Source organism: Trachurus trachurus, assembly GCF_905171665.1.
Source record: "Trachurus trachurus genome assembly, chromosome: 11".
NCBI lineage: Eukaryota > Metazoa > Chordata > Actinopteri > Carangiformes > Carangidae > Trachurus > Trachurus trachurus.
The window spans coordinates 21,015,721-21,040,749 of NC_139904.1; the positions used below are offsets into that span (position 1 = coordinate 21,015,721).

Below are 25,029 nucleotides of genomic sequence, written 5' to 3' on the forward strand. Positions count from 1 at the left end.
AGAGAGAGAGAAGGAAAGGTGCAAGATGAGAGAAGATGCGACAGAAAAGGAAAGAGAGTGCAGAAAAGGTGTGGCAGTCAGGCTCTTGTCTGTGTGACCAGTAGGGTTTTTCATTACTGAACTCCAATATTGATATTTTTGCGTTAATATTGTAGTTGAACCAAACTGTGGCTGAGAGAGAGTTTATAATTAGAAACAGTATTATTGACCCTTTGGTTACAGCTGTCAGTCTTTCTGATTATTGGTTAATCGGCCCATTACATTTCTCTGTGGAAGATAGAGGAACGTTTCCAGGTGGCACAAGCTGATGTGTTCAGCTGACGGATTCATACTGCAGTGACTCTCAGTGCCAGTGTCAGGACCTGTCTCATGAACCAGAAGATGATTAATAGGATTAATGCTTTGCTTTTATGTCTTAGGTCTGGAATATTCATTTGAATCATACAACATGAGATGGTTAGAGGTGAGAAATCTCATCTTAAAGACGTATGTAGAACAAATTTGAACCAGATTCACTTCAGAAATGCACGTTGCCCTCCACCGCTATTGTGCTAATATTGATGGCACATTGAAATGGTGGTAAAAAAAAAACAACAACAACGTAAAAGACATGATGACATTTATGTTGTTTTGTGAGGGACTCTTCAGGCTGAGATAAATAATCAATATCAGTGGCTGATGAATCGTGAGCAGGCTGACGTATAATCTGTGCGCCTGCATTATCCAATGCAAAAAAAAAAAACACACTTTCATCCTGGATTTACTCAAATAGAATTTTGCACAAAGTTTGGGCTACATCGTCTGATAGATGAGTTATTACACTAATGTTAGGACCCACAGTGGGCTCAAATTCAATTTTCTTTTCTGTACAGCTTTAAATAAATACATGAAACGTATATACAGAAACACACCCAAGCAAATGAACAATGCTTTATTTTAAGGAGGAGAAAAAAAACACTTCTTCCTGCCTCATACATATATTTATGTTCAACGATGGCTATAAGAGTGTATCATCATATCACCTGCACTGTACTCACTTATTGTAAACGCTGACAAGAACAAGAAATACAATATTCAGCTTAATACCGCTGTTGCCGTCCTCTTTATAAGGTTTCAGTCCACGCTGACTGTAAGAGGCATTGTTCTTGTTTATCAAGCGTTCTGCTGTGGCTTATGCTCTTATTAGCCACGCACTGTGTTGATGCCTGGAATCACTAACAGCTTCAGCATGTTGAGATTTGTTGCTGATTTTCTGCCTTTTCTTGTGTTTTATCCCTCTGCAGCACATCTGTCATGAGATATTATTAAATTCAGTTTTTCAAGGTAATTCTCTGAAACAAACAGCCATTGGCCAGCCAGGTTTTGGATTTTGGATTTTGTGTGGCTGTTGTTGTGTGGCTGTTTGCTATTACTTAAATGCTGAACTATGAGTAGAAGGACTCGGAGAGAAAGCTCAATTTACTCTCTTATCTGGATGTTCAGTTTTCTTGACTGTGCACATAATATGAGTCCATTAAACAAGTGCCTTAGAAAATGTACCGTCCACACGAATAACCTGAGTAGGTGTTATGTGATTTAGCAAAATGTGAGTTACAGCCTCTCAGAGTGACTGATTAAATTAAACCTGCTGGAGCTTTTTCAGTGCCGTTATGGTTTAAATGCCACTTAAAGAAGCTCAATGGGTCATTTCAAAGGAGTTATAATTATTGTGCGGCCATCTACATAAAATGTGTGCAGATCAGTTCCCTCCTTAACATACTCAACATAGATGACATGCACAGCAGAAACAAACTGCCAGTCATTGTTGGAGGAACAAATTATTACATTGAGTCTCTGCTGTGGAAAGTCCTGCTGGATACAGGGGTGAGTATCATAATGCTACAACACAAACACACTTCCCTCTGTCCTCTGTGTGTCTCTGCCAACACCTGCCATGCCTCCAGTATTTCAAGGTTATCTCCAGACAGTCTCCCACTCTGTTGTTTCTGCAAGGAAACTCATAATTTGCATAGCTCCTAACATTCCCTATGAATAATCATTATACGTAGTTCAATATGTATCATATGTCGTAAGTTGACGCACACAGTCCACACACACACACACACACACACACAGACACACATATTTCGACCCATCTGTTACAACAACCTGGCAACTCACAACTGTGAGAATCTCCCATATTTTATCTATTCACTCTGTTGGCAGGTTACGCCACAGTTTATGTTGCTCTCAGTGCTCACTGATACTGTAATGAAAGAGTGTGACTATGATTTCATTACCCAGTTGCCAAGTTATGAAAAATAAGAAAATATATTATATGTATATATACAGTATTTCTTATTTCTCTTTCTATGCATGTTATTTCTGCCCCAAAGCACATGACAATATTTATACAGCTTGAGTCAACTCTAAAACTTTAAATGAAATGTCTGTCGCAGCAGGAGAACGAAGAGTCAGTGGATGAAGGAGATGGGGCTCCAAGCAGAAAATTGGAGCTTGAAAAGCTAGGAGCATCTGAGCTACACAAACGACTGGCAGAAGTGGACCCCAAGATGGCTGCCATGTTACACCCCAATGACAAACGCAAGATTGCCAGGTGAGCCTATCTTGCCTTTCACTGGATATTAGTGCTTAAATGGTTTAAATATCTCTTCATTTTACGCGTGTAGCTAAGGATAGGTAAATTAAACACTTTTTTTTTCTTAAGTTAAGATTAGCTTTTAGTATTTTTTTTTATGGTTAAGTTGTTTTTGTTAGCAACTTAGTTAGTTAGTAGCAAAAGAAACACTGACAACATCAATAAATAACCAATCAAACGTTTGGACACACTTTCCCATTCATTGCTGTGGTGCCTAAACACAGCTAGCTAGCTGTGTGAGCACAGCTTCACAATTATGTTTGAATCTGAAAAAATTAAGAACAGTGATGGGAATAATGACATTACTAATGGCACTGCTTTTTTCATTGATCAAAAACGTTGTTTCCCCTGTTATAATGCCTTTACCGATACTGACAATAAAATGTGCCATTACTTGCCACTACTTGACTCAAGAAGTCCCGTCACAAAATAATACACCCGTTAAGGTGTACATTATACAGCCTACATATTTTTTTTTCAGTTCATCAGCTAGTCGGGAAAAAATCTGTTTATCTGTATTGAATACTGAATGAGTTGGTCAGTTCCAGATAAAGAATACCGCTACCCCAAAAATCTCCATATCAGCTATTTCATGTAAAATAGAGGTAAACCCATTGATCGGCATTAATAGTACATTTTATTATTTAATTATTTCAAACTACTATTATTGGAAGAAGTATCAGCATGCAGTCAGGCTACATCATCTTATTGCACCATATCTAGTGAAGGTTATCGTAACGCAGCGTTATTGTTATTATATTGGCCATTAACAATCCATCAGTCAACCACTAATGCAAAACAATTTTGACTTTTAACTTTGTTCAAATTACATTAATTAAAAAAAACAAACAAAAAAAACAAGTTCCTCAGATTAATTTCAAAAACTGTAAACATTTGAATAATACTACATGTTTATGGAGGTGCCTTTATTTCAGCAGCAGAATTACAGCATTTTTATGAGTGCAATGGGAAACTGTTCTTTTCAACCTTGGGATAATGTGGTGTATAGTGTTTTTCGGTGTGTCATGCGATAACAACATTTTTGAGTTTTCTCATGTTTTGTGTGAGGTCTTGAAGGGCCAATGTTCTGTCTCAGGCTGACAGTCACAGTATACGACCTCCACCCAATCAGCGTTGACAGGACGAGTGTCCGTTGACACACACACACACACACATACATACACACACACATACAAAGCTTGATGAGCAGCATTGAGTGCACTCTGGTCTTTTGTGTGAGCAGGTTAGGTTACCCTGTTCTTCTTGTTGACGGGAGAGGACAGGAATCTTTTTTATTTTAATCATAACGAAAAAGAGCACAACCAGGCACAGCTAAAGAATCTAGTTTGGAATTAAATCTGACATTTTAAAATCTTGGCTGAAAAATAACTGGACTGGGGATCTCCTCTTTTTATTTTTACAGTTTAACATTTCTGGTGCAGGGATCACCTTTTCCTTTTCAAACTACTCTTGATTTGCTCCTCACAGGGGGAAGTTGAGGTTTTCATTTACAATGGATTATATGGATGAATAAATGATTAACTCAACTCAAGTACAGGAAGATCATAGGAAATTGTATTATTCTGAAAAACCTCTAAAAAATGATTAGTTTGGTTATGTCTGCACAATGTGCAATTTAGAGGTTTATTAAACCTTAACATCTTTGCTTGTATGTTGATCTGCAGGAGCCTGCAAATCCATGAGGAGACAGGCGTCCCTCACAGTCACTGGCTGGAGGAGCAGAGGGGCCAGGAGGGAGGCGATGAGCTTGGGGGGCCACTCAGGTACCCAGACCCCTGCATATTCTGGCTGCACGCAGACATGGAGGGTAAGGAGGGAACGATCGCATCCATTTCCTCGCATTTAAAGAACATAAACGTCGATATTCCTATGAGATCTTCAGTGCAGCATGAAATAAGATTTTTGGTGTGTCTGTCATATTTTTCTGGTACACTTGTTACATATTATTTCCTTTGTTCCCCTGCAGCTCTTGACGAGCGGTTGGATGCTCGTGTTGATGAGATGTTGTCTGCAGGACTGATAGAGGAGCTCAGAGACTTCCATGTACGCTTTAATCAGCAGAAAGTCCAGGATGACAGGTAAGCAAATCAGCAACGAAACATATCCACTCTCTTGAATAAACACAGTCAACCAGACTCTGTTTTTTTTCAAATTCATCATCTTTTCTTTTATCTCTTGGAGAGCTCCTTAGCTTAGGGCAAAACACGTTGGAACTGGGATTTTAGGATCGTGGGAATTGTTGCATATGGCTTCTGTTTCTAGCATTTCTGTTTTTTGTTTTTTCTTACTGTAAAAAAACAATCCACAACCAGAGCTGGGTAGTAATGTGCTACATTTACTTGAGTAACTTTTTGGATAAACTGTACTTGTAAGAGTAGTTTTTTTTAATGCAGCATACGTTTTTTACTCTTACTTGAGACTTTGTATATTGTACTTTTACTCCGTTACATTGAGGTACATTCCACTCGCTACTAATTTTTAGCGATCCAATGCGCGATCTGTTCATTTTATTTTGACAGACATACTTCCAACAGAGGCTCCATCATGTGGCTGCGTCTCACCAATCAAATGTAGCCACTAGCGACGTTTAACTCGGTTTCACCGATCAGACAGAGCCAGGCAGCAACATGACCGCACACAAAGAGTTTATGGACAGTTCATAGACATCTGTATGCAAGTTATTGTGGCTGAATTTGCCTTACTTTATGTTACTTTGTAAAGAGAAGATTTAATATATTGTCTTGGTTGTTAAGTGTTGTTCTTTGGCAACATCTGAATTTGTTCATTGCTATTTTATATTTTTGTGTATTTTATTACAATCATGCGCTGATTACAACAACTACTACAACGAATAAATCATAGGTTACTCAGCAGTTACTCAGTACTTGAGTAGTTTTTTCACCAAGTACTCTTTTACTCTTGTACATACTTGGGTGGCTACTTTTTTACTTTTACTTGAGTAGTATTATATTATTATAAGTAACAATACTCTTACTTGAGTAAACATTTTGGCTGCTCTACCCACCTCTGTCCATAACTCTGTCTGAATCTGCCATAAGGACCAAAAACCTATTTGCTGTCTAGTGTCTGCCAGTGACCCTGTAGTTGTTGCTGTTGGGTCTGAGGGGTCAAGGTGTCTGTGTGAGTTCAAGTTCAGATTCTCATCCTCTTCTGAATTAATGATCCAGACGTTCAGTCTGAAGCCGGAGCTAACTCCTCTCGTCCATGTAACCAGGGCGATGAAGTCGGCCAAGTAGCTATCCAGTTATTTATTTCTCCTTCCTGCTCTGACAGGTCACTCTGTTCTGTACCGACCAATTTAGATACAGCCCACACACGGTTGCGAGTTTAGATCAGGCGGGACTAATATTTCTTTTGGATGTCCAGTGATTATTAATAATTGCAGAGATAAAGCCTCTCTGTAGGACCTTAGCACTGCCCGGGGAGTCTGGTGATTGGTGCTTATTACCACAGGGCCTCGGGTAGTTCTCCACACATTTGATGGACGTTGTTGTGGTCCTGGAAACAAAATACTCACAGTACTATGGTGTCTGCTAAACTGTGGATTAGTTTAACATGATATAGATTGACATTTTGTCTCTCCTTAACAGTAACCACATGATCAGTAGTGAACTGGAGCTGTGTCACTCTCATCATATGGGTCCACTGTTTGCTCTCTTGTTGTATGGTGTGGTTTATGAGCTAGAGCTTCTTATTATATAAATAATTCAACTTACAGTTATGACATGGTGTCCCCACTTGTTTTAAATATGTTTTAAATTGAGCTGGACCCTCTACTGGCCCCACACGGATGCATTTTTTTTTGGTTGAAGGGTGTTAATTGGAATTTATTGTAATTCTAAAGGACATTTTTTGACCAGTGGAAAAGTATTTTATAAAACACAGAAACCAAAATGTCAGACACAGTGTCAACAGAACATCTGTCAGTGTGTATTATTCGCTTTCTTGCTGTGTAACGTGCAAGTGTGAGTCACGACACACGCTGCACCAGAAGACAATTTGAGAGATAAGGAGTGTCGGTAATTGTCCATGAATTACAACTCACTGCCTTCTATGGAAGATATCATGATTGACATTTTCACTAACAAGCACGCAGGAATTGATTCTGCAAGCTTTATTTTTTTTTACTTTCCAGCAACAAGCACTTTCTCTGGCAGGAACAAATTCTCCAATTTAACTCTACCAAGGCATTTCTAGATTTAGCTGCAGCAGCTACCTACTCACCAATGAGTGTGATTTTATCTTTTATTCACATATGTGTTGTTTTTTTTTCTTCTCATGTGTAAAAATGTATGAATATATGAATCCTGATGTTATTGATACTGTGTCAGAATTTGGCATTGACAATGAAATGTTTAAATAAGAGATGTGTGTGCAACATGAAATATGTATAAAGATGTACATGAGCTACACTAATAGCTGAAACAGATATGTGGAAACAGACTGCTGTGTGTGTGTGTGTGTGTGTGTGTGTGTGTGTGTGTGTGTGGCAGTAGATATCGATACTTGTATGTGTGTGTTGGGGTGTGGCTGCAGGGAGTTGATGCATTGATGGAACCATGCCCAGGAAGCTGCCAGTTCCCTTCCTTCGTCCCTCCTTTCTTTCATCACCCCATCACCCCATCCCACCTCATCAAACAGCCTCCTCCTCCTCCTCTCTCTCTCTCTCTCTCTCTCTCTCCTTCCCTCCCTCCATCTCTGCCACTATTGCCCTCTCAGCAATCTGATCACCCAAGCACTTTACCCCCCTTACTTCTCTCTCTCTCTCTCTCTCTCTGTCTGTCTCTCCTTCACCCTCATGTCTCCATCCCCAGCTGGCTGCTGTGGCCAGACATCAAGGTCAGATCTCTCCCTCCCTCCCTGCCTTTCCCTGTCTTTCTTTTCCTCCCTCCATTGACTCTACATTTCCTGTGCTCAGTCGCTATTCTCAAATTTCTGTCTCTGCCCGTCTAGCCAGATTTATTTTTTGTTATTTCCTCTTCTTGTTTCTGTTAAATGTTACGAGTTATGGGCTAAACATACTGATTATTATTATTGCAATGTTTGGTCTACCATGTGTTTAAAAAAAGAAAAGAATAAAGTTGCTATAGGAAAAGGCAAAAGAACAAAAAAAATAACCTACAGAAAATATAAAACCCATACAAAAGAAAGTCTATAAATCCAAAGAAATCTCATGTTCGGTGTAATGACCTGAACATTATCAGACAACAAGTCATCTGCAAAGATCATGTGTCTTCGATTTGTCTTTCCTGTTGGCTCCAAAGAAGGATTTTCTTGTTAACTTGGAATGAAATCAGACCATCTGAGAATTAACATAAACTGTGCAGGTCACAATGGTGAATTCAGTGATGTTATCTAAGGAAATGAAATTGTTTTGATCAGGCCGACCAGAACATGGCAGCTGTAAAAATAAAACTGTGCTGTTTTATTTATTTGGGATGTAAATACAATACAATATAATACAACATTTTGTATTTTTTGCAGTGATACATGGCTCACTGATCTGTTAGCTGACACAATTTGCCACAAAAGCAGTACCACTGTCATACTGTCAATCATAACGCAGTCACATCAGAGCTATTTTGGTCTTACATTATATATATTATTTGAGTAACAATAAGTGCATGTTCCTTGCTACATAGAAATCCACATGGACAGTGTAAAGAGCATAACAGAAGCAGAGCAGATGATTCTAACAACATCCAATTCTTCTTCAGCTGTAGTATCAAACAGATAATTTTGTTTTAAAAAAGTGTTTCACATAACACAGACCACCACATATTGATTTTTTTTTCTTTTACTTTTTTTTACACTTTCAAAAGAGTTGAACTTTTCACACTGAATTGACTTGCCCTCCGTACACGCATCAAATCAAATCAAATCTTTATTTATAAAGCATTTTTCATACATTAAAAATGTAGCACAAAGAGCTTTACATGTTTAAAAGCAGCCCCCAACCCTACCCCACCCTAGCACATACACATACTGTACACACAAATAAAGTCATCTTAGAAACGTGTGGCTGAATACAGAGGAGCCAGGTCAGGCGACACCATCAGCCGTCTGCACTGGGTGCTGCAGAAACCACAGACCTGCCTGTCATAGTCTAACCAGACCAGTGGGTCATCCCCATGCGCCTGTCATTCAGGGTGTGCAGTATGCAGCATTCATGCTTTGTGTGTGTCTCCCGTGTGTGAGCAATCTGAGTTTGTGGGTTAATATTTGTTTGAAGTGTGTAACATGAAGAAATTAAGCATTTTATATTCCCCCCCTTAAAGCCCCCCTCCCAATCAAGTGTCACATTTAAGTATATATTTTTTGTCATGCCTTTATTTGATAGGACAGTTGAGAGAGACAGGAAATGGGAGGTAAAGAGAGGGGGAATGACACGCAGGATAGGGCCGCTAGACGCGGGATTCGAACCGGGGCCGCCTGCAGTGAGGACTGACACATGGGGCGGGTGCTCTACCAACATTGTAGACGCCGCATATAGCAGCTTTTCGCTAGCATTTACACAGCACCGTCTATGCCAGAGTGTAAACAGTCTGTATTCCTCAGTGCCATTGTTTTGCTGTTTCCATTTAACATTGATTTTTCGTTAGTGAGGTCAACTGTTATGATAGAATAAAACATACTTTCTTGCACTGGCAGAGAGAAAAATGACACCACAGCTAACCTCTGCTACTTTTGCAATCATTCCAAATTCAGAAAGGATTTGAGGTCATTGAACTTAACACACATTGCAATAGAGGGGCTATTACTACAATCACAGAGGTACAGCTTGGGCTTGAACAGACAGCATTGCTCAAATTGGGATGATATGGTTTGATATTGTTCTGTCTGCACCGTCTGCTGATGTAACCAGCGGCTTCTGCCCCAACCTGATGTCACCCCGGTCAGACTACTATAGTCTTGGCACCTGTGGGTTCTTCTGCCAGTGCCTTTCACTTTTTTTAATATTGTTCTGTCACTTTGTCCCCCGAAGGGCCTCACATCTGCTCAGACAGATATTCTTTGTTCAGGGAGGCAGAGGGAGATGGAGGGGGAGGTGGAGAAGGTGACATGAGTCACCACTGGGTGTCTAGAAATGTCAAGCTGGAGATGGAAACTTTTTGTATTGGTGGGTAACGTCTCTCCTCTCCTCTCCTCTCCTCTCCTCTCCTCTCCTCTCCTCTCCTCTCCTCTCCTCTCCTCTCCTCTCCTCTCCTCTCTAGTCAGAGCTATCAACACGGGATTTTCCAGTCCATTGGTTTTAAGGAGTTCCATGAGTACCTGACTGCTCCTGAAAGCATCACCCAGCAGGAGAAGTGCACACTACGAGACAAAGGTCTGATCAAAGTCCCAGAGATGGACTTAGAATCACTGGTTGGTCGACTGATTTACAGATCAGCGAGGTGAATGTATTTTTAACAAAAATGTTTCGGTCTCTTTTTTAATTCTGTCCAGGTATAGAAGCTGTGAAGATCGCTACAAAACGTTATGCCCGTAAACAGAACAAATGGGTCCGTAACCGCTTCCTTAAACGTGAGTACCTTTCACCCACCTCATCCAGTGTGTCTGTCCTCCACAGTCCACTTCCTTAGCAATCAGCACTCTCTTTAACAAGCTGAGATTCATGCGCTCCATTAGACACACAATAAGCCTCTGAGACACTGTGGTGTGGTGTAGGATTAAGGTTGTGTCACAAAACAATCATCAGTTTTAAGTGCAGTTTAATTTGGACAAAATCTGAACTTGTTTTCCTCATAACTTTACTAATGACTCTATATCGTATAATATTTTATACTTTTGAATCAGTTTTTTGACATTTTGAGAAATTGAATTCTTTGTTTTCATAACAAGCATTGGATGAGAAGATTGATACCTTATATGCAAAGCTCACTGTGTCTCAGTAAGAGAAACAAGAGGTGTATTTCTCTGTGTTGTGTTTAAAATTGCATTGCGGTTTGGAATCACTTCCGTTTTGCTTAGATGTATAAAGGGTCTGATTGTGTTATATATATATATTTTAGGTGTGGACATTTGATTCATTTATTCACTGGCTGAGAATTGGATTTGATTCAATGCCGACTCTGTGATCTGCTGTGACGTTATCGAGGAGATAATGTTTCAAGTTCCATCCCTGGCGTACACCTGCAGCTGACCCTTTTTCCAATACCAAGTCCCCCTGTGGCACCAAATGCATAGAAATGAACTATAGTGGCTGGTTACCTGCCAGAGTGGCTGGCACAGGAGGATGGATTTAAAAATAAGCCAGCACTGCCAAAACCAGCTTGTGTTTGGCAGGTGCTGATTTCCCACCCTGGTTGTTGCCTGTGGAAGTCGGACGTGTTTTAAATGTATATAAAGACTGTGTGTGTTTCTCTGTTCCAAATGGAAACCTGGCCTCTCTGTCCCACCAGCAGCATGCCCTGCAGTAACCCAGCCTCCTAATCCTGTTAGGCCCAAATGGCTTAAGCCACGCCAGGCCTTAAACCTCAATACCCCTCTTTCTGACTGCCCGCCTACCCGCTGCACACACCATATGGTCTTCATCACATGTGTGTGTGTATATCCGTGCTACTACCCTTTTACATATGCCGTAATCTGTCTGAAGTCGCCTCTGCTTCTGCGCATGTGCGCCAGGCAGTGTGTGTGTATGTGTGTGTGTGTGTGCTTCCTCACAAGTCTAGGCTCAGGATTTGCCAGACAGTTTTTTTTTAGCAACAACAAGTGTAGCTGTTGAGGTGATGGCAAACTTTAAGTGTGAAAGTCTGAAACTTTGTGTCCCATAAAGTTTCTCTTGCCTATAAATGGGAATGAAAGTAGCTACTGATGCAACTCAGCAGTCACCAAAGGTACTGTGAAAATGCTCATGCAGTTTATTTGTGGTTGGTGGGATCTGCTAAAGTGTCAAATGTAAAATCTGATATTTTTTATTCTCTGAATTTTGCCTATTTCCTGGGTATTGTCATAATAGTACATTTTACACACCAACTCTGCTCAAGATGTTTGGGAAATGCAACGGCTGAGCCTCCTACAGCTCTTCAAAAGCTTTAGTCAAACAGAGATGATCTCAAACTCCTGTCTGCAAGTGCAGCCTGAGTAAACATGGAAGAAAGTCCCCTGAAAATCCCTGTAGCTATTGTAGTGCCTGAATGACATCAGGACTGACAGTAGAGCAGGCAGCAAATATGATCAGCACTAAATGTTAAGAGTCTGACACCGCCTCCCACGGACTCTGTAAAGACACCACTTCACTACTACAGAATCTGGTAGAAGCGCTACAGAGTTCTGACACTTGTCAACCAGGATCGTGTTGTTTGTTTTAGTGGAAAACAAACACAGCCAAGCATTTCTAATGATGTCTGATAGCAACATGTTGCAGCTGGTACCAATGAGACGATGAAGCGAGTTCCAGAAGTGGTCATGTTGGAGCTGTAGATCCATGAGTCTGAAGGTGTCTTACAGTAGATGCCATAACACAGCACAGTGGATTAAGATGTGAAGAGGGAAGAGTTTGGTTCTCTGTTTTCACAGTGTTCATTTTTTATTTATTTATTTATTTTATTTAACCTTTATTTAACCAGGCAGAATCAATTAAGAACACGTTCTTATTTAATCACTTTATCTCTCTCTTATTTAATCACTTTATCTCTCTCTCAAATCTGAGTTAAACTAGAAGAACTACAGAGCTGTTACAAAATACTGCACAAGAAATATGCACCTGACTAAATTCAATGGACTGTTGCTCAATGTGAAACATGCACTCCAGCGAGGAAGAGGAGATCGCGAAGATCAAGCCCTGAAGAACTTTCCAAAAAGCTTCACTTTCACTAGATTTAGAGAATATGACCATGGTTGACAAATGCCTTTTAAAGGGATACTTCACCCAAAATCAATAATTCCAATTATTGTTTTTTTTATTTTTTATACCAATTTTCTACTCACCGTCATGCCAAGGAAGGGTTCAGAGAACTTTCAGAGTCATCAAAACGCTTTTGAAGTTCCAGGGGGGGTCCGGCTGACAATCGTCACTAACACACGCTATGAAACATCCAAATACCTCCATACTGCTTACGGCTTCAAGTGTCCTGAAGCCGCCACATGAAAAAGTTGTATGATGTAAACACGGAAGAACATCTTGCAGCAAATCTTGCGCATCTCGTGCAGCCACTGGGAGCTACTACTACAACAAGGCTAAAAACAGAGATGAAATAAATGTTTTCTGAACAACTTTTTCATGTGGCGGCTTCAGGACACTTGGGTCAGTACAGACGAGCAGTATGGAGGTATTTGGATGTTTCATAGTGTGTGTTTTGGACAATTCAAAAGTGAGCACTATCTGCCGCCATTATATGAAAATCCGTTGCCAGCTGGACCCCCCCTGGAACTCCAAAAGCGTTTTGATAACTCTGAAAGTTCTCCAAACCCTTCCTTGGCTTGACGGTGAGTAGATGATTGGTGAATTATTGATTTTGGGTAAAGTATCCCTTTAAGCAGGCTCCGAGCTCACCAGGATCACACTCCCTATCTATAGATGATTCTCAGTGCCAGGTCTTCAACATATATTTGCCTAAAGGACGGGCTTTGTCGTCGCTGCCACCCCTGCTCCTTAACCCCGGCTATTCCCGCCTTTCTGTTCTGCGTCGTCTCCGTTCACCTCCCTCTCCCGCTGTGACTGCTGACCTCTTTTCTGTTTCATCTGAGCCAACACACACACACTCACACAGATGCCAGGAGGCCTCAGCTGAGCAGGCTAATCTCTTGAAGCATTACAGAGCTCCCGGGAATTTGCCCCGACCACACAAACTCAGGCAGCAGGGTCACAGAGGGCTACGCGGACCAAACCAAGCATAGATGGACGGGTGGTTTCAAAGGCAGCGGCGGAAAGACTGGTGCTGGAGAGTTGCGCGTAAACGCACTGTTCCTAAAAAGTCAGTTAAGATGTACTGGTGTTGATATCTCACTGTGTATATGGTGTCACCAGATGAGTAGGAGCCAGTCAAATCCAGTCAGGCCCTGAAACCTCCTTTATGAAGCTTATAACGCTCAGTTCCTATTAGACATTAGTTGTTGATTCAGGTGTTGTATAGTGTGTGGTGCTGATGAGCTGTAATGCCAATCCACAGACTTTATGTGGTAATATTAAGTTACATACATCACGTAGCTGCCACCTCTCATGGAATTAACAGCAGAATGAATCAGTGGAATAGATGCAGATGTATAAACATAACATAAACGCAAAAAGCAGCTGCAGGCAGTAAACTGACAAAAACGCTGTACGTCGCTAAGCAACACAGTAGTTGTTGATGCTCTCTTGCCGTACTGTGGGTTTGCAACAATCTGTCATTTGTGGAACACACCTGCCCGAGAATTACTCCCCTGTGCAGCCGAGTCGTCCGCAATCTGCTCCAAACCAGACTCCTCTCTGCTCATTCCCCTCGCAGTGCAAAACAAAATCAGTCCGGTCTCTGATCTCGCAAGTTTTTCAAACGCCGAGCTGAACGAAGCAGCGGTGATCCAAAAAAAAAAAAAAAAAAGACAGGTGGAAGGTGGTGTATGCCTCACTGACAGTAGAAGTGAACGCAGAAGTCGCATTTTTTCGCTTCTGCCAGAACCAGTGTGCACTTGTTGGTCTCACAAAGTGGAAGGTGTGTTTTGATTTTTTTGGAGCACTTTTTTGCCTGGTGGTGCAATAAATCACTGATTGATTAGTTAAGGCAGATGCAAAGTTTTTTGACCGACACTAATCTGAACCTTTGCTCCGTGATCGTGACACCATCTTGAGGTCCATTGCGCAGTAGTGATCATATTGCATAGTTTGACCCACCGGAGGTCCAAATGCACCCGCTGACCCTCGCTCAGCGAATGTAAACATTTGGAGCATGTGAGCTGAGAGCGGATCCTGTCTGTACACAGAGTGGTGTCCTCCAGCAGCCACACACCAGGACGCTGCTGCTGCTGCTGCTGCTGCTGCTGCTGCTGCTGCTTCTGACGCACCAGCGGCTTCTCCTCTGCTGCAGCTGCTGTTGTGGCTCTTTCTATCTAAAGAATCATCACTTTATCCACCCCTGGTCAGAGATAGAGATGAATGGAAACAAACAGGGAGCTTCACTGCTTCTGACACAGTGAAGTAGGTTACAGAAGCTAGAGAACGACCTGGTTGTTGGCCGGCTCGTAAATACACAGTAGCGAGGCGAAATCACACAGCTCAAAGGCACAAGTTTAACCTAGATTTCCAGTTTGTTGTTGAAGCGACAGCAACTGACAGCGAGGGAGCAGGTGGGTGTTGAGTGTCTTAAATACTTTTCAGCAGGTTACGTGCTTCTTGATGGACTCAACTGTGGGTTACTGTGGGGATTGAGTCACCAGGCAGCTCCAGTAAATCATAAGTGAAAAGGCCAGAAATGGAAAGAAACAACTACATTTAATTTAAAAAAAAAAGATCTTTTTCATCATCTTAGTCATGTATGTACATGTACTACATGACCTTTACCAATATCTGAGAGTAAAATAATTCCAAAAATGCTGTGTCTTTAACAAGCGGAGATTCATGCGCTCCATTAGACACACAATAAGCCTCTGAGACACTGTGGTGTGGTGTAGGATTAAGGTGATGTCACAAAACAATCATCAGTTTTAAGTGCAAAATCTGAACTTGTTTTCCTCATAACTTTACTAATGAGTCTATATAGTATACTATTTGCATCGACATTTTAAGAAATTGAATTCTTTGTTTTGTTTTTGTTTTTTGGGGGATTTTATTGCCTTTAATTGATAGTGCAGTCGAGAGAGAGACAGGAAATGGGGAGGCAGAGAGTGGGGGAATGACACGCGGGAAAGGGCCGTCCGACGCGGGACTCGAACCGGGGCCGCCTGCACCCAGTGAGCTAAACGCCGCCCCTGAATTCTTTGTTTTCATGCCAAGCGTTGGATGAGAAGATTGATACCTAATATGCTAAGCTAACAACAAGTGTTGGATAACCTAAAGAAGGGACCAAAGCTCAATGTGTCTCAGTAAGAGAAACAAGAGGTGAATTTCTCTGTGTTGTGTTTAAAATTGCATTGCGGTTTGGAATCACTTCCATTTTCGCTTAGATGTATAAAGGGTCTGATCGTGTTGTGTGTGTGTATATATATTCCAGGCGTGGACATCTGATTCATTTGTTCACTGGCACCAAATTGAACAGCAGCAATTTGACAGAACAACAGTTGGACAGATTTTGTTGCGTTTTTCAATCCTGTTGCATCTCTGTGCTTAAATTCCTTGTTAGTTATCGACTGCCAGATCGACCAACGCTGACATATTTGCACTAAGTTTGCATCGGCTCTTGTGCAAACACCAAAATTTGCCAAAATATGGCAATATGGCTGAGAGCGGCTTCTCTCTTTACACAGACCAGGACGCTGCTGCTGCTGTTGTGGCTCTTTCTATCGGAAAAATAATCACGTCATCTGTTACTTCCACCCCTGGTCAGAGATGAAGATGAATGGAAACAACAGGGAGCTTCAGACACAGTGAAGTAGGTTGCCGAAGCTAGAGAACGACCTGGTTGTTGGCCGCGCTCGTAAATACGCAGAATGAGGCGAAATCACAATCACATGGCTCAAAGGCACAAGTTTAACCTAGATTTCCAGTTTGTTGTTGAAGCGGCGGCAACTGACAGCGAGGGAGCAGGTGGGTGCTGAGTGCCTTAAATACTTTTCAGCAGGTTACGTGCTTCTTGATGGACTCAACTGTGGGTTACTGTGGGGATTGAATCACCAGGTCAGTCAGCTCAAATTAAATCAAGATTAATTTCTCCTGCCTTAAAGTGCGCCTGCATGTGGGTGTACGCTTATAGGACGTGCGCTTGTGTGGTTATAAGGAAATGTTTAATTAGTGGATTTAATTACTCATAAAAAAATGTTAATATGAGGTTATATTCATTTTAATAAGTGCCACCTTTTATGCTGAGGATGCCAGCGCCCTCGGAGCTTTTAAGTCCCCAGAGACATGCACATGAGCACACTCGCTCTACCTGTAACCAGAATACGCAGGTGTAGTTTGACTGAGGCCCCGTGAGTGTTAAGTAACAGGGGTGTAGGTATCTTTTAGTCTCAGGGGTGAGTGAGGGATGGAGGGATGGAGGGTGAGAGAGAGGGAGAAAGAGAGGAGAGGGGAGGGGTAGGGGAGGGTAGCACATGGGTAGCTGGGTGCATGGAGAGTGAACGTAATCTGATCCAGCTGAGGCAACAGGTGTGGGGCGAGTTTACACCCTTGTCTTCTAGCAAGTGCAAAGCTTTCATAGACACACATAGACACACAGATGCCTCCTCCTCCCATGGAGCTAAAGGCAAGTCAGGGTTGTTGTTGTTGCCACGGAGACCTCCCCGTCACCTCCAGGACACGGAGGGTTAAACAGAGATGAGACAATACGTACATATGCATTTCCAGTAAGTAATGAGTGAAAAGGGGAGAAATTGAAAGACAAGGTCTAAATTTAATAGAAAAAAATCTTTGTCATCATGTATGTATTTTAAGAGAAGACAGGCCTCCACTGCAGCAGAAATCCCCATAAATAAAGAATAACAGCAGCAGCAGCAGCAGCATGCAACCACACCACCCTTGGTTTGACTCCAGAGCACTCAGGGCTGCTCGTCTCCTACACCACACAAGTGAAAAGCCAGGGAGTATCACAGCTCTGAACTCTGGAGCTCCATACTATATGACCTTGTTGATGCTCGTGATCTTTATCAATATTTTAGAGCAAAAAGAATTCCAAAAATGTTGTTTTGGACAGATGTTGTTGCATTTTCAATCTTGTTGCATTTCTGTGCTTAAGTTCCTTGTTAGTTATCGACCAACAAATCCACCAATGCTGACATATTTGCACTAAATTTGCATCGGCTCTTGTGCAAACACCAAAATGTGCTAAAATATGGCAAAAAAAAACGTTGTTTGGAAAGGAAAAGCTGTTAATAAAAGAGAAAGTTGTCTAAAGATCAATACAAGTTACGACATAGTTATTATGTTATCTTAAGTTTTGAATATATTTGTATGAAAATCCTCTGGAATGCTGAGATTTGCATTTTATTTTCTTAAAATTTGCATAATGTGTTTTTTAGACAGTTGAGTATTTCAGAGACAGTTGACAGGACAGATAGAGACAGGAAAGCAGAGACACACTGGGATTCCCCAGAACTTGCACAACATTGTGATCGGAGTGAAGAAGAATAGAGGCAAAAGAGACATCAACAACCAATGTGCCAAAAAACCATTTAATTACTTCAGCGCCAATTTTTCTGAACTTCTCCGTGGCCACGTCTTCAAGAAGCTCTCAGACCTCCGGGACTTTACCTGATCTAGAGATGTCGGACTTGAACGACGGATAACGAGAGAGGGGAGAGAAAGTGGAAGTGGGAGCCTAGGAAAGAGGAAGGAGGCTGCTGAGTGAGCCAGAGGCAGCTGTCGTGTTCCAGTGTGGAGCGCGGCCAAAGAAGCACAGCTGGGCTGAGGACGCCACACACACACACACACACACACACACACACACACACACACAGTGGTAGCTGAGTTTTTATAGCAAAGCACACACAAGCGCACACCCTCACTCAGCAAACATGAGACCGCAAGTGACTCGTTACAACAGGTGGACCACTGTTTCAACACAACACTGGCAGGCAGCTGCCCAGCGACAGGAGATGCTCTTTCTTGTTGGCAAAGCAAGAGGCAACACTCAAAGGGTGTGTGTGTGTCTGTGTGTCGAGTCGAGTCGACCACCCTGCTCTTTGTCCCCTCAGCATTTCTTATCAACCCTCATTCACTGCGGAGTGGATTAGCAGAGTTAGATTTCACCAGATCCCAAACAAAAAGCGAGCGGAGCAGCAGAGCAGGCTTGAGGGCTTGAGGTGGAGGAGGACGTTCCATCCAGCATCTGGCAACCCACCACACAGTATCTCCCTTTTATTTACCACCACTCCACACTGCCCCGTGGGGAAGGGAGGGGAGGGGAGGGGAGAGGGGGCGTGTGCTGAAGGGAGTTGCGGCGGGAGGGGCCGGCGGCATTGAGATGAAAAGAACAAAGTGAGAGGAGAGACAGTGGCAACAGGAGGGCACCTACTCCAACACTGCATCTGGTATGGGTATGCCAGGTGACGCTCGCCACCACCACCTGCCTGCTTTTGTGCCACAAATACAAAAGACTTCCCCCTCAAACACACACACACACACACTGTAACCACGGTGATGAAACCTGACGCTTTGATTAACAGTCACTACTGTTTTTTTTTTTTTTTAAACAAAAACACTACCAGACAAATTGACCCGCTGTTAACGACTGCATAAACACACATGCAGGGGAGGCTGGGGGATTATCAGCGCGCGCAGAGAAAACACACGGCGGGAGGCTGAGTGTTGCCGGGCGCTCAGACGCCGCCGATGAGGATCTCTGTGTTTATTTTGCCTCTTCACTCCCTCCCGTCAGTTATTCAGCTGACCTCCACGTGAAATAAATGAAATACATCACGTGGTTAAAACACGGCTAATTGTAAATTAAAGCCGGTAACACGCAAATTTAAAAACCGCAGGGAAGAAAATGTGGCTCATGCCAAAAAAAAAAAAAAAAGCAGGTCAAACAAAACCTAAGTGTACAGCTTCCTGGGCGTGGCTCTGTGAAGACTCCCATTGTTCCCACACACTCAGTCCTCTGACAGAGGCAATGCTGTCGGCCGTGTAGAATGATGATCGGTCATACAGTAACCACTTTGTGTTCCTTAGTAATAATGGAGTCCCAGTAGAGGAACTGCAGTCTATAGGGTGTCTGCTGCCCTCGTCTCCACAGTTCACACTGTGTATTTAAAGGATTAAGTCATAATTGAGTTGCCTAACTGTGCCTTACAGGTTAATGGGATTCATTTACCTGAGTGTATTTGCACCTGAATAGAGCGGGCAGGTTTGGTTTATTGGTATTGCACACTTTCACGGTTCCTGCTTAATGTATCCTAATGACTTCTTTAGCAGCTGCCCGTCCTCCCTCTATCTAGCGCCACCATGAGGTAGAATTTACTGCCTTTTAAATGAAACGCGTTTATAGCTTATGGACTGGTTTGAGTGAGATGATATATAGACAATCAATGTCTGTCTAAGCATCAGCATGCTGAGGGGGAATTCCACAGATTTTACACATTAAAGTCTTGAGGAGTGCTGCTGCTGCACCGGGCCGGGGGCTCCGGGGAGGTTTGGGGGCTCCAGAGGGAGCTGCTGGTGTGAACCCTGACAGATCGCCTCAGGGGTCACTTATCCAGAAGACTTGGCAAGTCCCTCGTTCAAATTCTCTTCTGAATTTCAGCTTAAAGAAATATTCAGTTTGCTACTCGATGCAAAGGTTTTTTTAAACCCATTTCCTAAGTTGTGATTGATTCCTGTCCTTGTAGCAGAGCAGATATCCTGGGCCGTGGGTTAAAAATCTTATTGCTAATACATGAGATGCTAAACCTCACAGCAGGGCAGTAGACATCGGTTTCGTTTGTTTTCTTGAAAGTATTTGGTGTAATTTCACTTTATTTTTCACTCTTCCGTTGTATTTCTATATTTTCCGGTCATTTTTTTTTTTTATCTGAGTAAAAAGACAAATCTCAAACTGCACTATAAATGTAATATTTATGTCAGGAGTCTGACTTTGTTTAGATTGCAGCTGTTTCTCTATAGTCTCCATGCATCTTCATTTCCTGTTTGCCTGTGGTGTCTTCAGTCAGTGCAGGGCAGTGGCTCTTGATGCAGACAGGCGCTCAGATAGACGGACAGATACGCCGACAGACTGCTGTTTAGTGCTGAGGCCTGGCCCGGAGACTGCTGACTGATGCAAAATAGAAACACGGGGGTGGAACAGTTAGAGACAGGGGGAGAGAGAGAGAGAGAGAGAGGGAGGGAGGGAGGGAGGGAGGGAGGGAGAGTGAATGAAAGCCGAAGCGAGACTGATGGCGAAAGAGAGAGGGAGAGATGGTGCACAAGAGAGAAGGGCGGGCGGGAGGAAGGAGGGAGAGACATTATCGAGCCAGTGTGAGTCAGCAGGTTGACAGAGCTTCAGGGTGCAGCTCCAGCACATCACAGCTACTGTAAATCTCCCAGTTTGTACTGGATTCATCCTGAAGTCGCCCCCCCCCCGGCCCCCCTGTGAGCTGCAGTCACACACTCTGGGCCCATTTTTGTTTCTTATTAAAGTATAGAATCATTTGCAGGTCAGTGTAGTTAAACATCAAACACGGATATCAGTATCAGCCTCTTTGATACAAGTTCATCAGTGCATTGGTTGTCTTTCTTGTCTGTGATAAAAAACTACACAGTAGAACCATGTTGTCACAGATCAAGTTCAAAGTGGCGGTAAGATAGTGGTCGAAACGTTGTCAGAGGCTTTTCCACACGTCGATAAAAATGGATGTGGAAACACTGAATCAAAATATCAGCCTTGAAAAGACCTCATTGCAATTATTGGCGGCCTGCGATGGCCTCGTAAAAAAATGCATAATGTGTGCTAAGTGTGTGTTTGACCTGTGTGTGTGTGTGTGTGTGTGTGTAGGGCCCGGAGACAACGTGCCAGCGGTGTACGGCCTGGAAGTGACAGACGTGAGGAGGTGGGAGGAGACGGTGCTGGACCCTGCACTGCAGATACTGGGCAGTCTGAGTAAGGTGGGGCCTCAGCCAGACATAAAGTCGCCGCTTCTTCTCCCCTTTTGTTCCTTTTCCCCTTCTTCGCCGCCACTCCCTCTTTAATTGCTTATTTCCATTTTGTTGTCTTCTCCCCCGCCGCGTTTCCCTCGCATCACTTTACTTGTCTCCTTCACCAACATTTGGATCCTTCCCACGTCCTAATTAGTTCCTGTTTGCTTGATTTCTTGCTACTTTCCTTGTTCCCTTCCTTTTTTTTCCCATCTCCTTTTCATCCCACCGTCACATTTTCCACAATTCTTCTCCATCCTGCTTCTCCGTCTTCCCTCGTCTCATCTTCCTGTTTTTCCCTTGATTCGTCCTCTCTGCTTCCTCACTGTCCTTCCTTCATTTCTTTGCGTCTTTTGTCCACTTCTACCTCATTCAACCCTCTTTTCATTTCCTTTCTTCCTTCACTCCTCCTTCCTTAATGCTTTCCTGCTCTTTTTCTGTCTTATTTTCATTAATTTCTTTTCATAAGCCCTCATAATTCCTTTTCCCCCACTTAAAAGCTATTTTTGTCTTTATTTGTCATCCCCTCCTTCTTTCTCACCTGCCTCTAGTGTTGCTTCATGTTGCTTTTTGTCCTGCTCAGTGCTGTGCCCAGAATCACCCCCTATTGCCTACTTAGTGCACTATATTAGTCATTCACCATTTAATTTGATCGACTGTAATTGTAAACTGTGCTGCTCACTATGATGTAAACTAATGAAGGGAATAGTGAATGAGTGAACAAAGGAGTGATTTCAAACACAGCTGAATATTTCATCACACTCTACTAATGTTAAACTCTCTGGCTCAACCAATCAGGGTGAGGAGCCAAAGATTCCACCAATCAGAGTGCAGGAGGCGGGGCAGAAAAACAAACGGAGCCTCCACACCTGTGATCTGTGTGACAAAGTGATTATTGGTGACCTCGAGTGGACAGGTGAGGCTGTGAATATGAATATCTGGATTTCTGAAAGTAATTGCATGAGGTTGAATTTTATTTGACAACTACAGTAGCCTAGAAATCTAGACGCATCCTAGCGGCAGCAAATATATTTCCTCCGTAGGTAGGTCTAGAAACGAGCCATAGAAACTTTTTGAGTCTCGAACACCGTTTGTGTTCACCAATCACAGCGCTCTATCTGTTTAGAGAGTCGTTGGGCGGGCTTACTGTAACGAGATGACGACATACTTGCGACGGTGAAAAACATGACAAGATGGCTTTGGCAAAGGAATCGTTTGAATCGGCATTGGCATCAACTTTGAAAGAATTAAACTAGTCATTTTCTTTAAAAGTTGAGCAAGAAACTGCACTGAAGTCATTCATTTCGAAGAAGGATGTTTTTGGTGTTTTGCCGACGGGATATGGGAAAAGTTGAATCTACCGACGTCATCCTGCTCTTTGCTCTGATTAGTCGTAGCGCTACCCTATTGCGTGCAGAGGCAGTTTGAAAGACAGCCTTCATCCCGCCCCCTGGATTGAGCCGAGGTCTACCGGTCGTTGCCAGACTATACATTTTAATGATATAGTCTGGCTTGTCAGGCTACAACTACAGTACTATACTATAAAAATGTAGTTCAAACGAAACAAAATATATATTATATTTTGACAGAACTGTATAAATCTGGAACACGTCACCCAAACCTCATCCGTTACTCATTTTAGATCAAAATCTCAAGTACCACAGAGTGTAAAGTGTGTTTAATACATCCAGTCCTGTGCTCTTCTTCGCTCCACCTGCAGCTCACTTGAAGTCCAAGAAGCATCACTATCATGTGAGGAAGAAGAGGAAGTCTGATTTAACCTGTGTGAAGTCCCAACACACTGCTGCAGCTCCTGCTTCTACTGGTGAGGCACTCTCAAAGGACACTAGTTGTGCTCCCGTTGCCCCGGGCTGCAGTGAAAACTCTCAGGACTCTTCCCAAGACACCAGGACAACACATAAGGAAGTACCGGTGACATTTCAGCCACTGCACTGACTCCAGCTTACATACCGGTACATTTATTCAGGTTTCCACCGTTGCTCTGCACTAACACAGTCCTTATAGAATCACAAATGCGTCCATGTGTTTCTTCTTTTTTAATTTTTTTCCTGGGAGGGTCCCACTGGGAGAGTTTGAACTTGGGCTGTCGTCTTCCCATTGAGTTCCACTAATCCCTCCGAGCCATAATGTTGCAAAAACATACAAGCTCTTCCAGCCCTGAAAACTCACAACACGGATCTTCACAGAAAGAGGATAGCAAAGGAAATATCTGAGACTATTTTGTGTTTATGGGCTGGGAGTTGGTGGTGAGGACGATTCAACACGATGGATTCAGAAGGATCGACCATATTTTTTTTTTTGCCTGTGCAGCCAAAGAAACTTTCGTCAAGGAATCCTTTGTCGATTTCTCGGTTAAAAACTTGCGTTAAATTATTAGAATACATTTTATTTTTCTATTTCTTGCTTAATGTGCCTTAACTAAAGTAGAGACCTTTCATATGGTTCTCGCTAAATGAAAATCCATTAGCATTTCAGGATTAAAGCTTCTCCGTCTCATGTTAAGTCTCACCCCCATGCACTTTTAAAGTCATCCAGCTGGTTTTGAAAATGTTGAATAAACCAGAGGATCTTCAATTTTCTCAAACCAATGAAGCATAATGTGATTTTTTTTTTGTGTCACTAGAGTGGAAAAGGAAAAAAACAAAACCTGCGAAAATTGGATCTGCAAGGTTTTCACATGACATCAGCGCTGGTTTTACCTTTATCTCAGTGGGATACTTACACAGCACATACATTGTGCTTTGTTTGCCAGCTGCCACCTTGTTTTACTGTCATTGAACAGCCTCTTTGTGTGATGAGGACCAGACACATGATTTGTGTTGTAGCCTTTGGAGCTCGTTTCTGCTCTGACAGTGGCATAAACCACCGGCTCAGACACAGCGTGTTTTCCCAGCAGTGATTGCAGGTCTTTGTTTATGTAACAGTGTGTTGTACCCCATTTCAAACCAAACCAAGGTGTGCCGCCTGCCTACTGTAAAAGCACTTACACAATACCTGGCCTCTCTCCAAAAATCTCACTTGGAGCTCCCTTTTCCTCTCCTCACCTGCCACTCTTTCTTTTCACCTCCGCTCCTTCTCCAATGAATCAGAGCAGAATTGTTCGACCTCACAATCCATCATCTCTCTTTTCTTTAAGGTTTGATCCGAGACTCAGACGTATTCTTTCAGTGTGAGTTCAGTTCACAGGCTCCCGGCGTTTGACCTCATCCACATGACTAAAAATATTTCCAGCCATATAATAACTGGAAATGTGCGCGCGTGCAACTGTGTGCGTGTGTGTCCCACATTCCCTGATTCCAAACTGGGTCAGGCCTCAAGCTTACTGGGGACTTACCATACAGTATGGGAGTCACACTGATAGTAAAGATCACTGTGCAACTGGTGCCTGGCTTTTACACATAACCCTCTCTGTGTTGTTCTTTCCTTCTGTTCAACATTTCCTCCCCCCCACCCACCCCCTCCTGCTCTCATCATCCCTATAATTGGGGGTGGGGGACAAAAAAACCCACCCAAAAAAACCAAGAGTGATCTCTGAATAGGAAACAAGATGACTCATCAGCCATCTTTTCTTCCTGTGTGTTGTGCTCTCTCATCTCAGGTGCCCCAGTGAGTCCTGCCTGGCACCTCCAAGCACTGCTGAATCATTCCC

At 42.7% G+C, this 25,029-nt stretch overlaps 1 protein-coding gene across 2 annotated transcripts in view; it reads left to right on the forward strand.

Annotated features, from left to right (window-relative positions):
- The window catches only part of trit1 (tRNA isopentenyltransferase 1), a 42,317-nt gene extending 18,254 nt beyond the window's left edge, over positions 1-24,063 (forward strand). The window contains exons 3-11 of one of the 2 annotated variants that reach the window (XM_083982450.1): positions 1,765-1,863; positions 2,439-2,596; positions 4,324-4,466; positions 4,626-4,737; positions 9,895-10,007; positions 10,127-10,204; positions 21,220-21,329; positions 22,158-22,275; positions 23,080-24,063. In XM_083982450.1, coding sequence (XP_083838576.1) covers positions 1,765-1,863; positions 2,439-2,596; positions 4,324-4,466; positions 4,626-4,737; positions 9,895-10,007; positions 10,127-10,204; positions 21,220-21,329; positions 22,158-22,275; positions 23,080-23,315 — 1,167 coding nt within the window. In that variant the 3' untranslated portion in view covers positions 23,316-24,063. The remainder of the gene's footprint in view (positions 1-1,764; positions 1,864-2,438; positions 2,597-4,323; positions 4,467-4,625; positions 4,738-9,894; positions 10,008-10,126; positions 10,205-21,219; positions 21,330-22,157; positions 22,276-23,079) is intronic. The other variant, XM_083982449.1, reaches the window with a different exon arrangement.
- Positions 24,064-25,029: the final 966 nt, after the last annotated feature.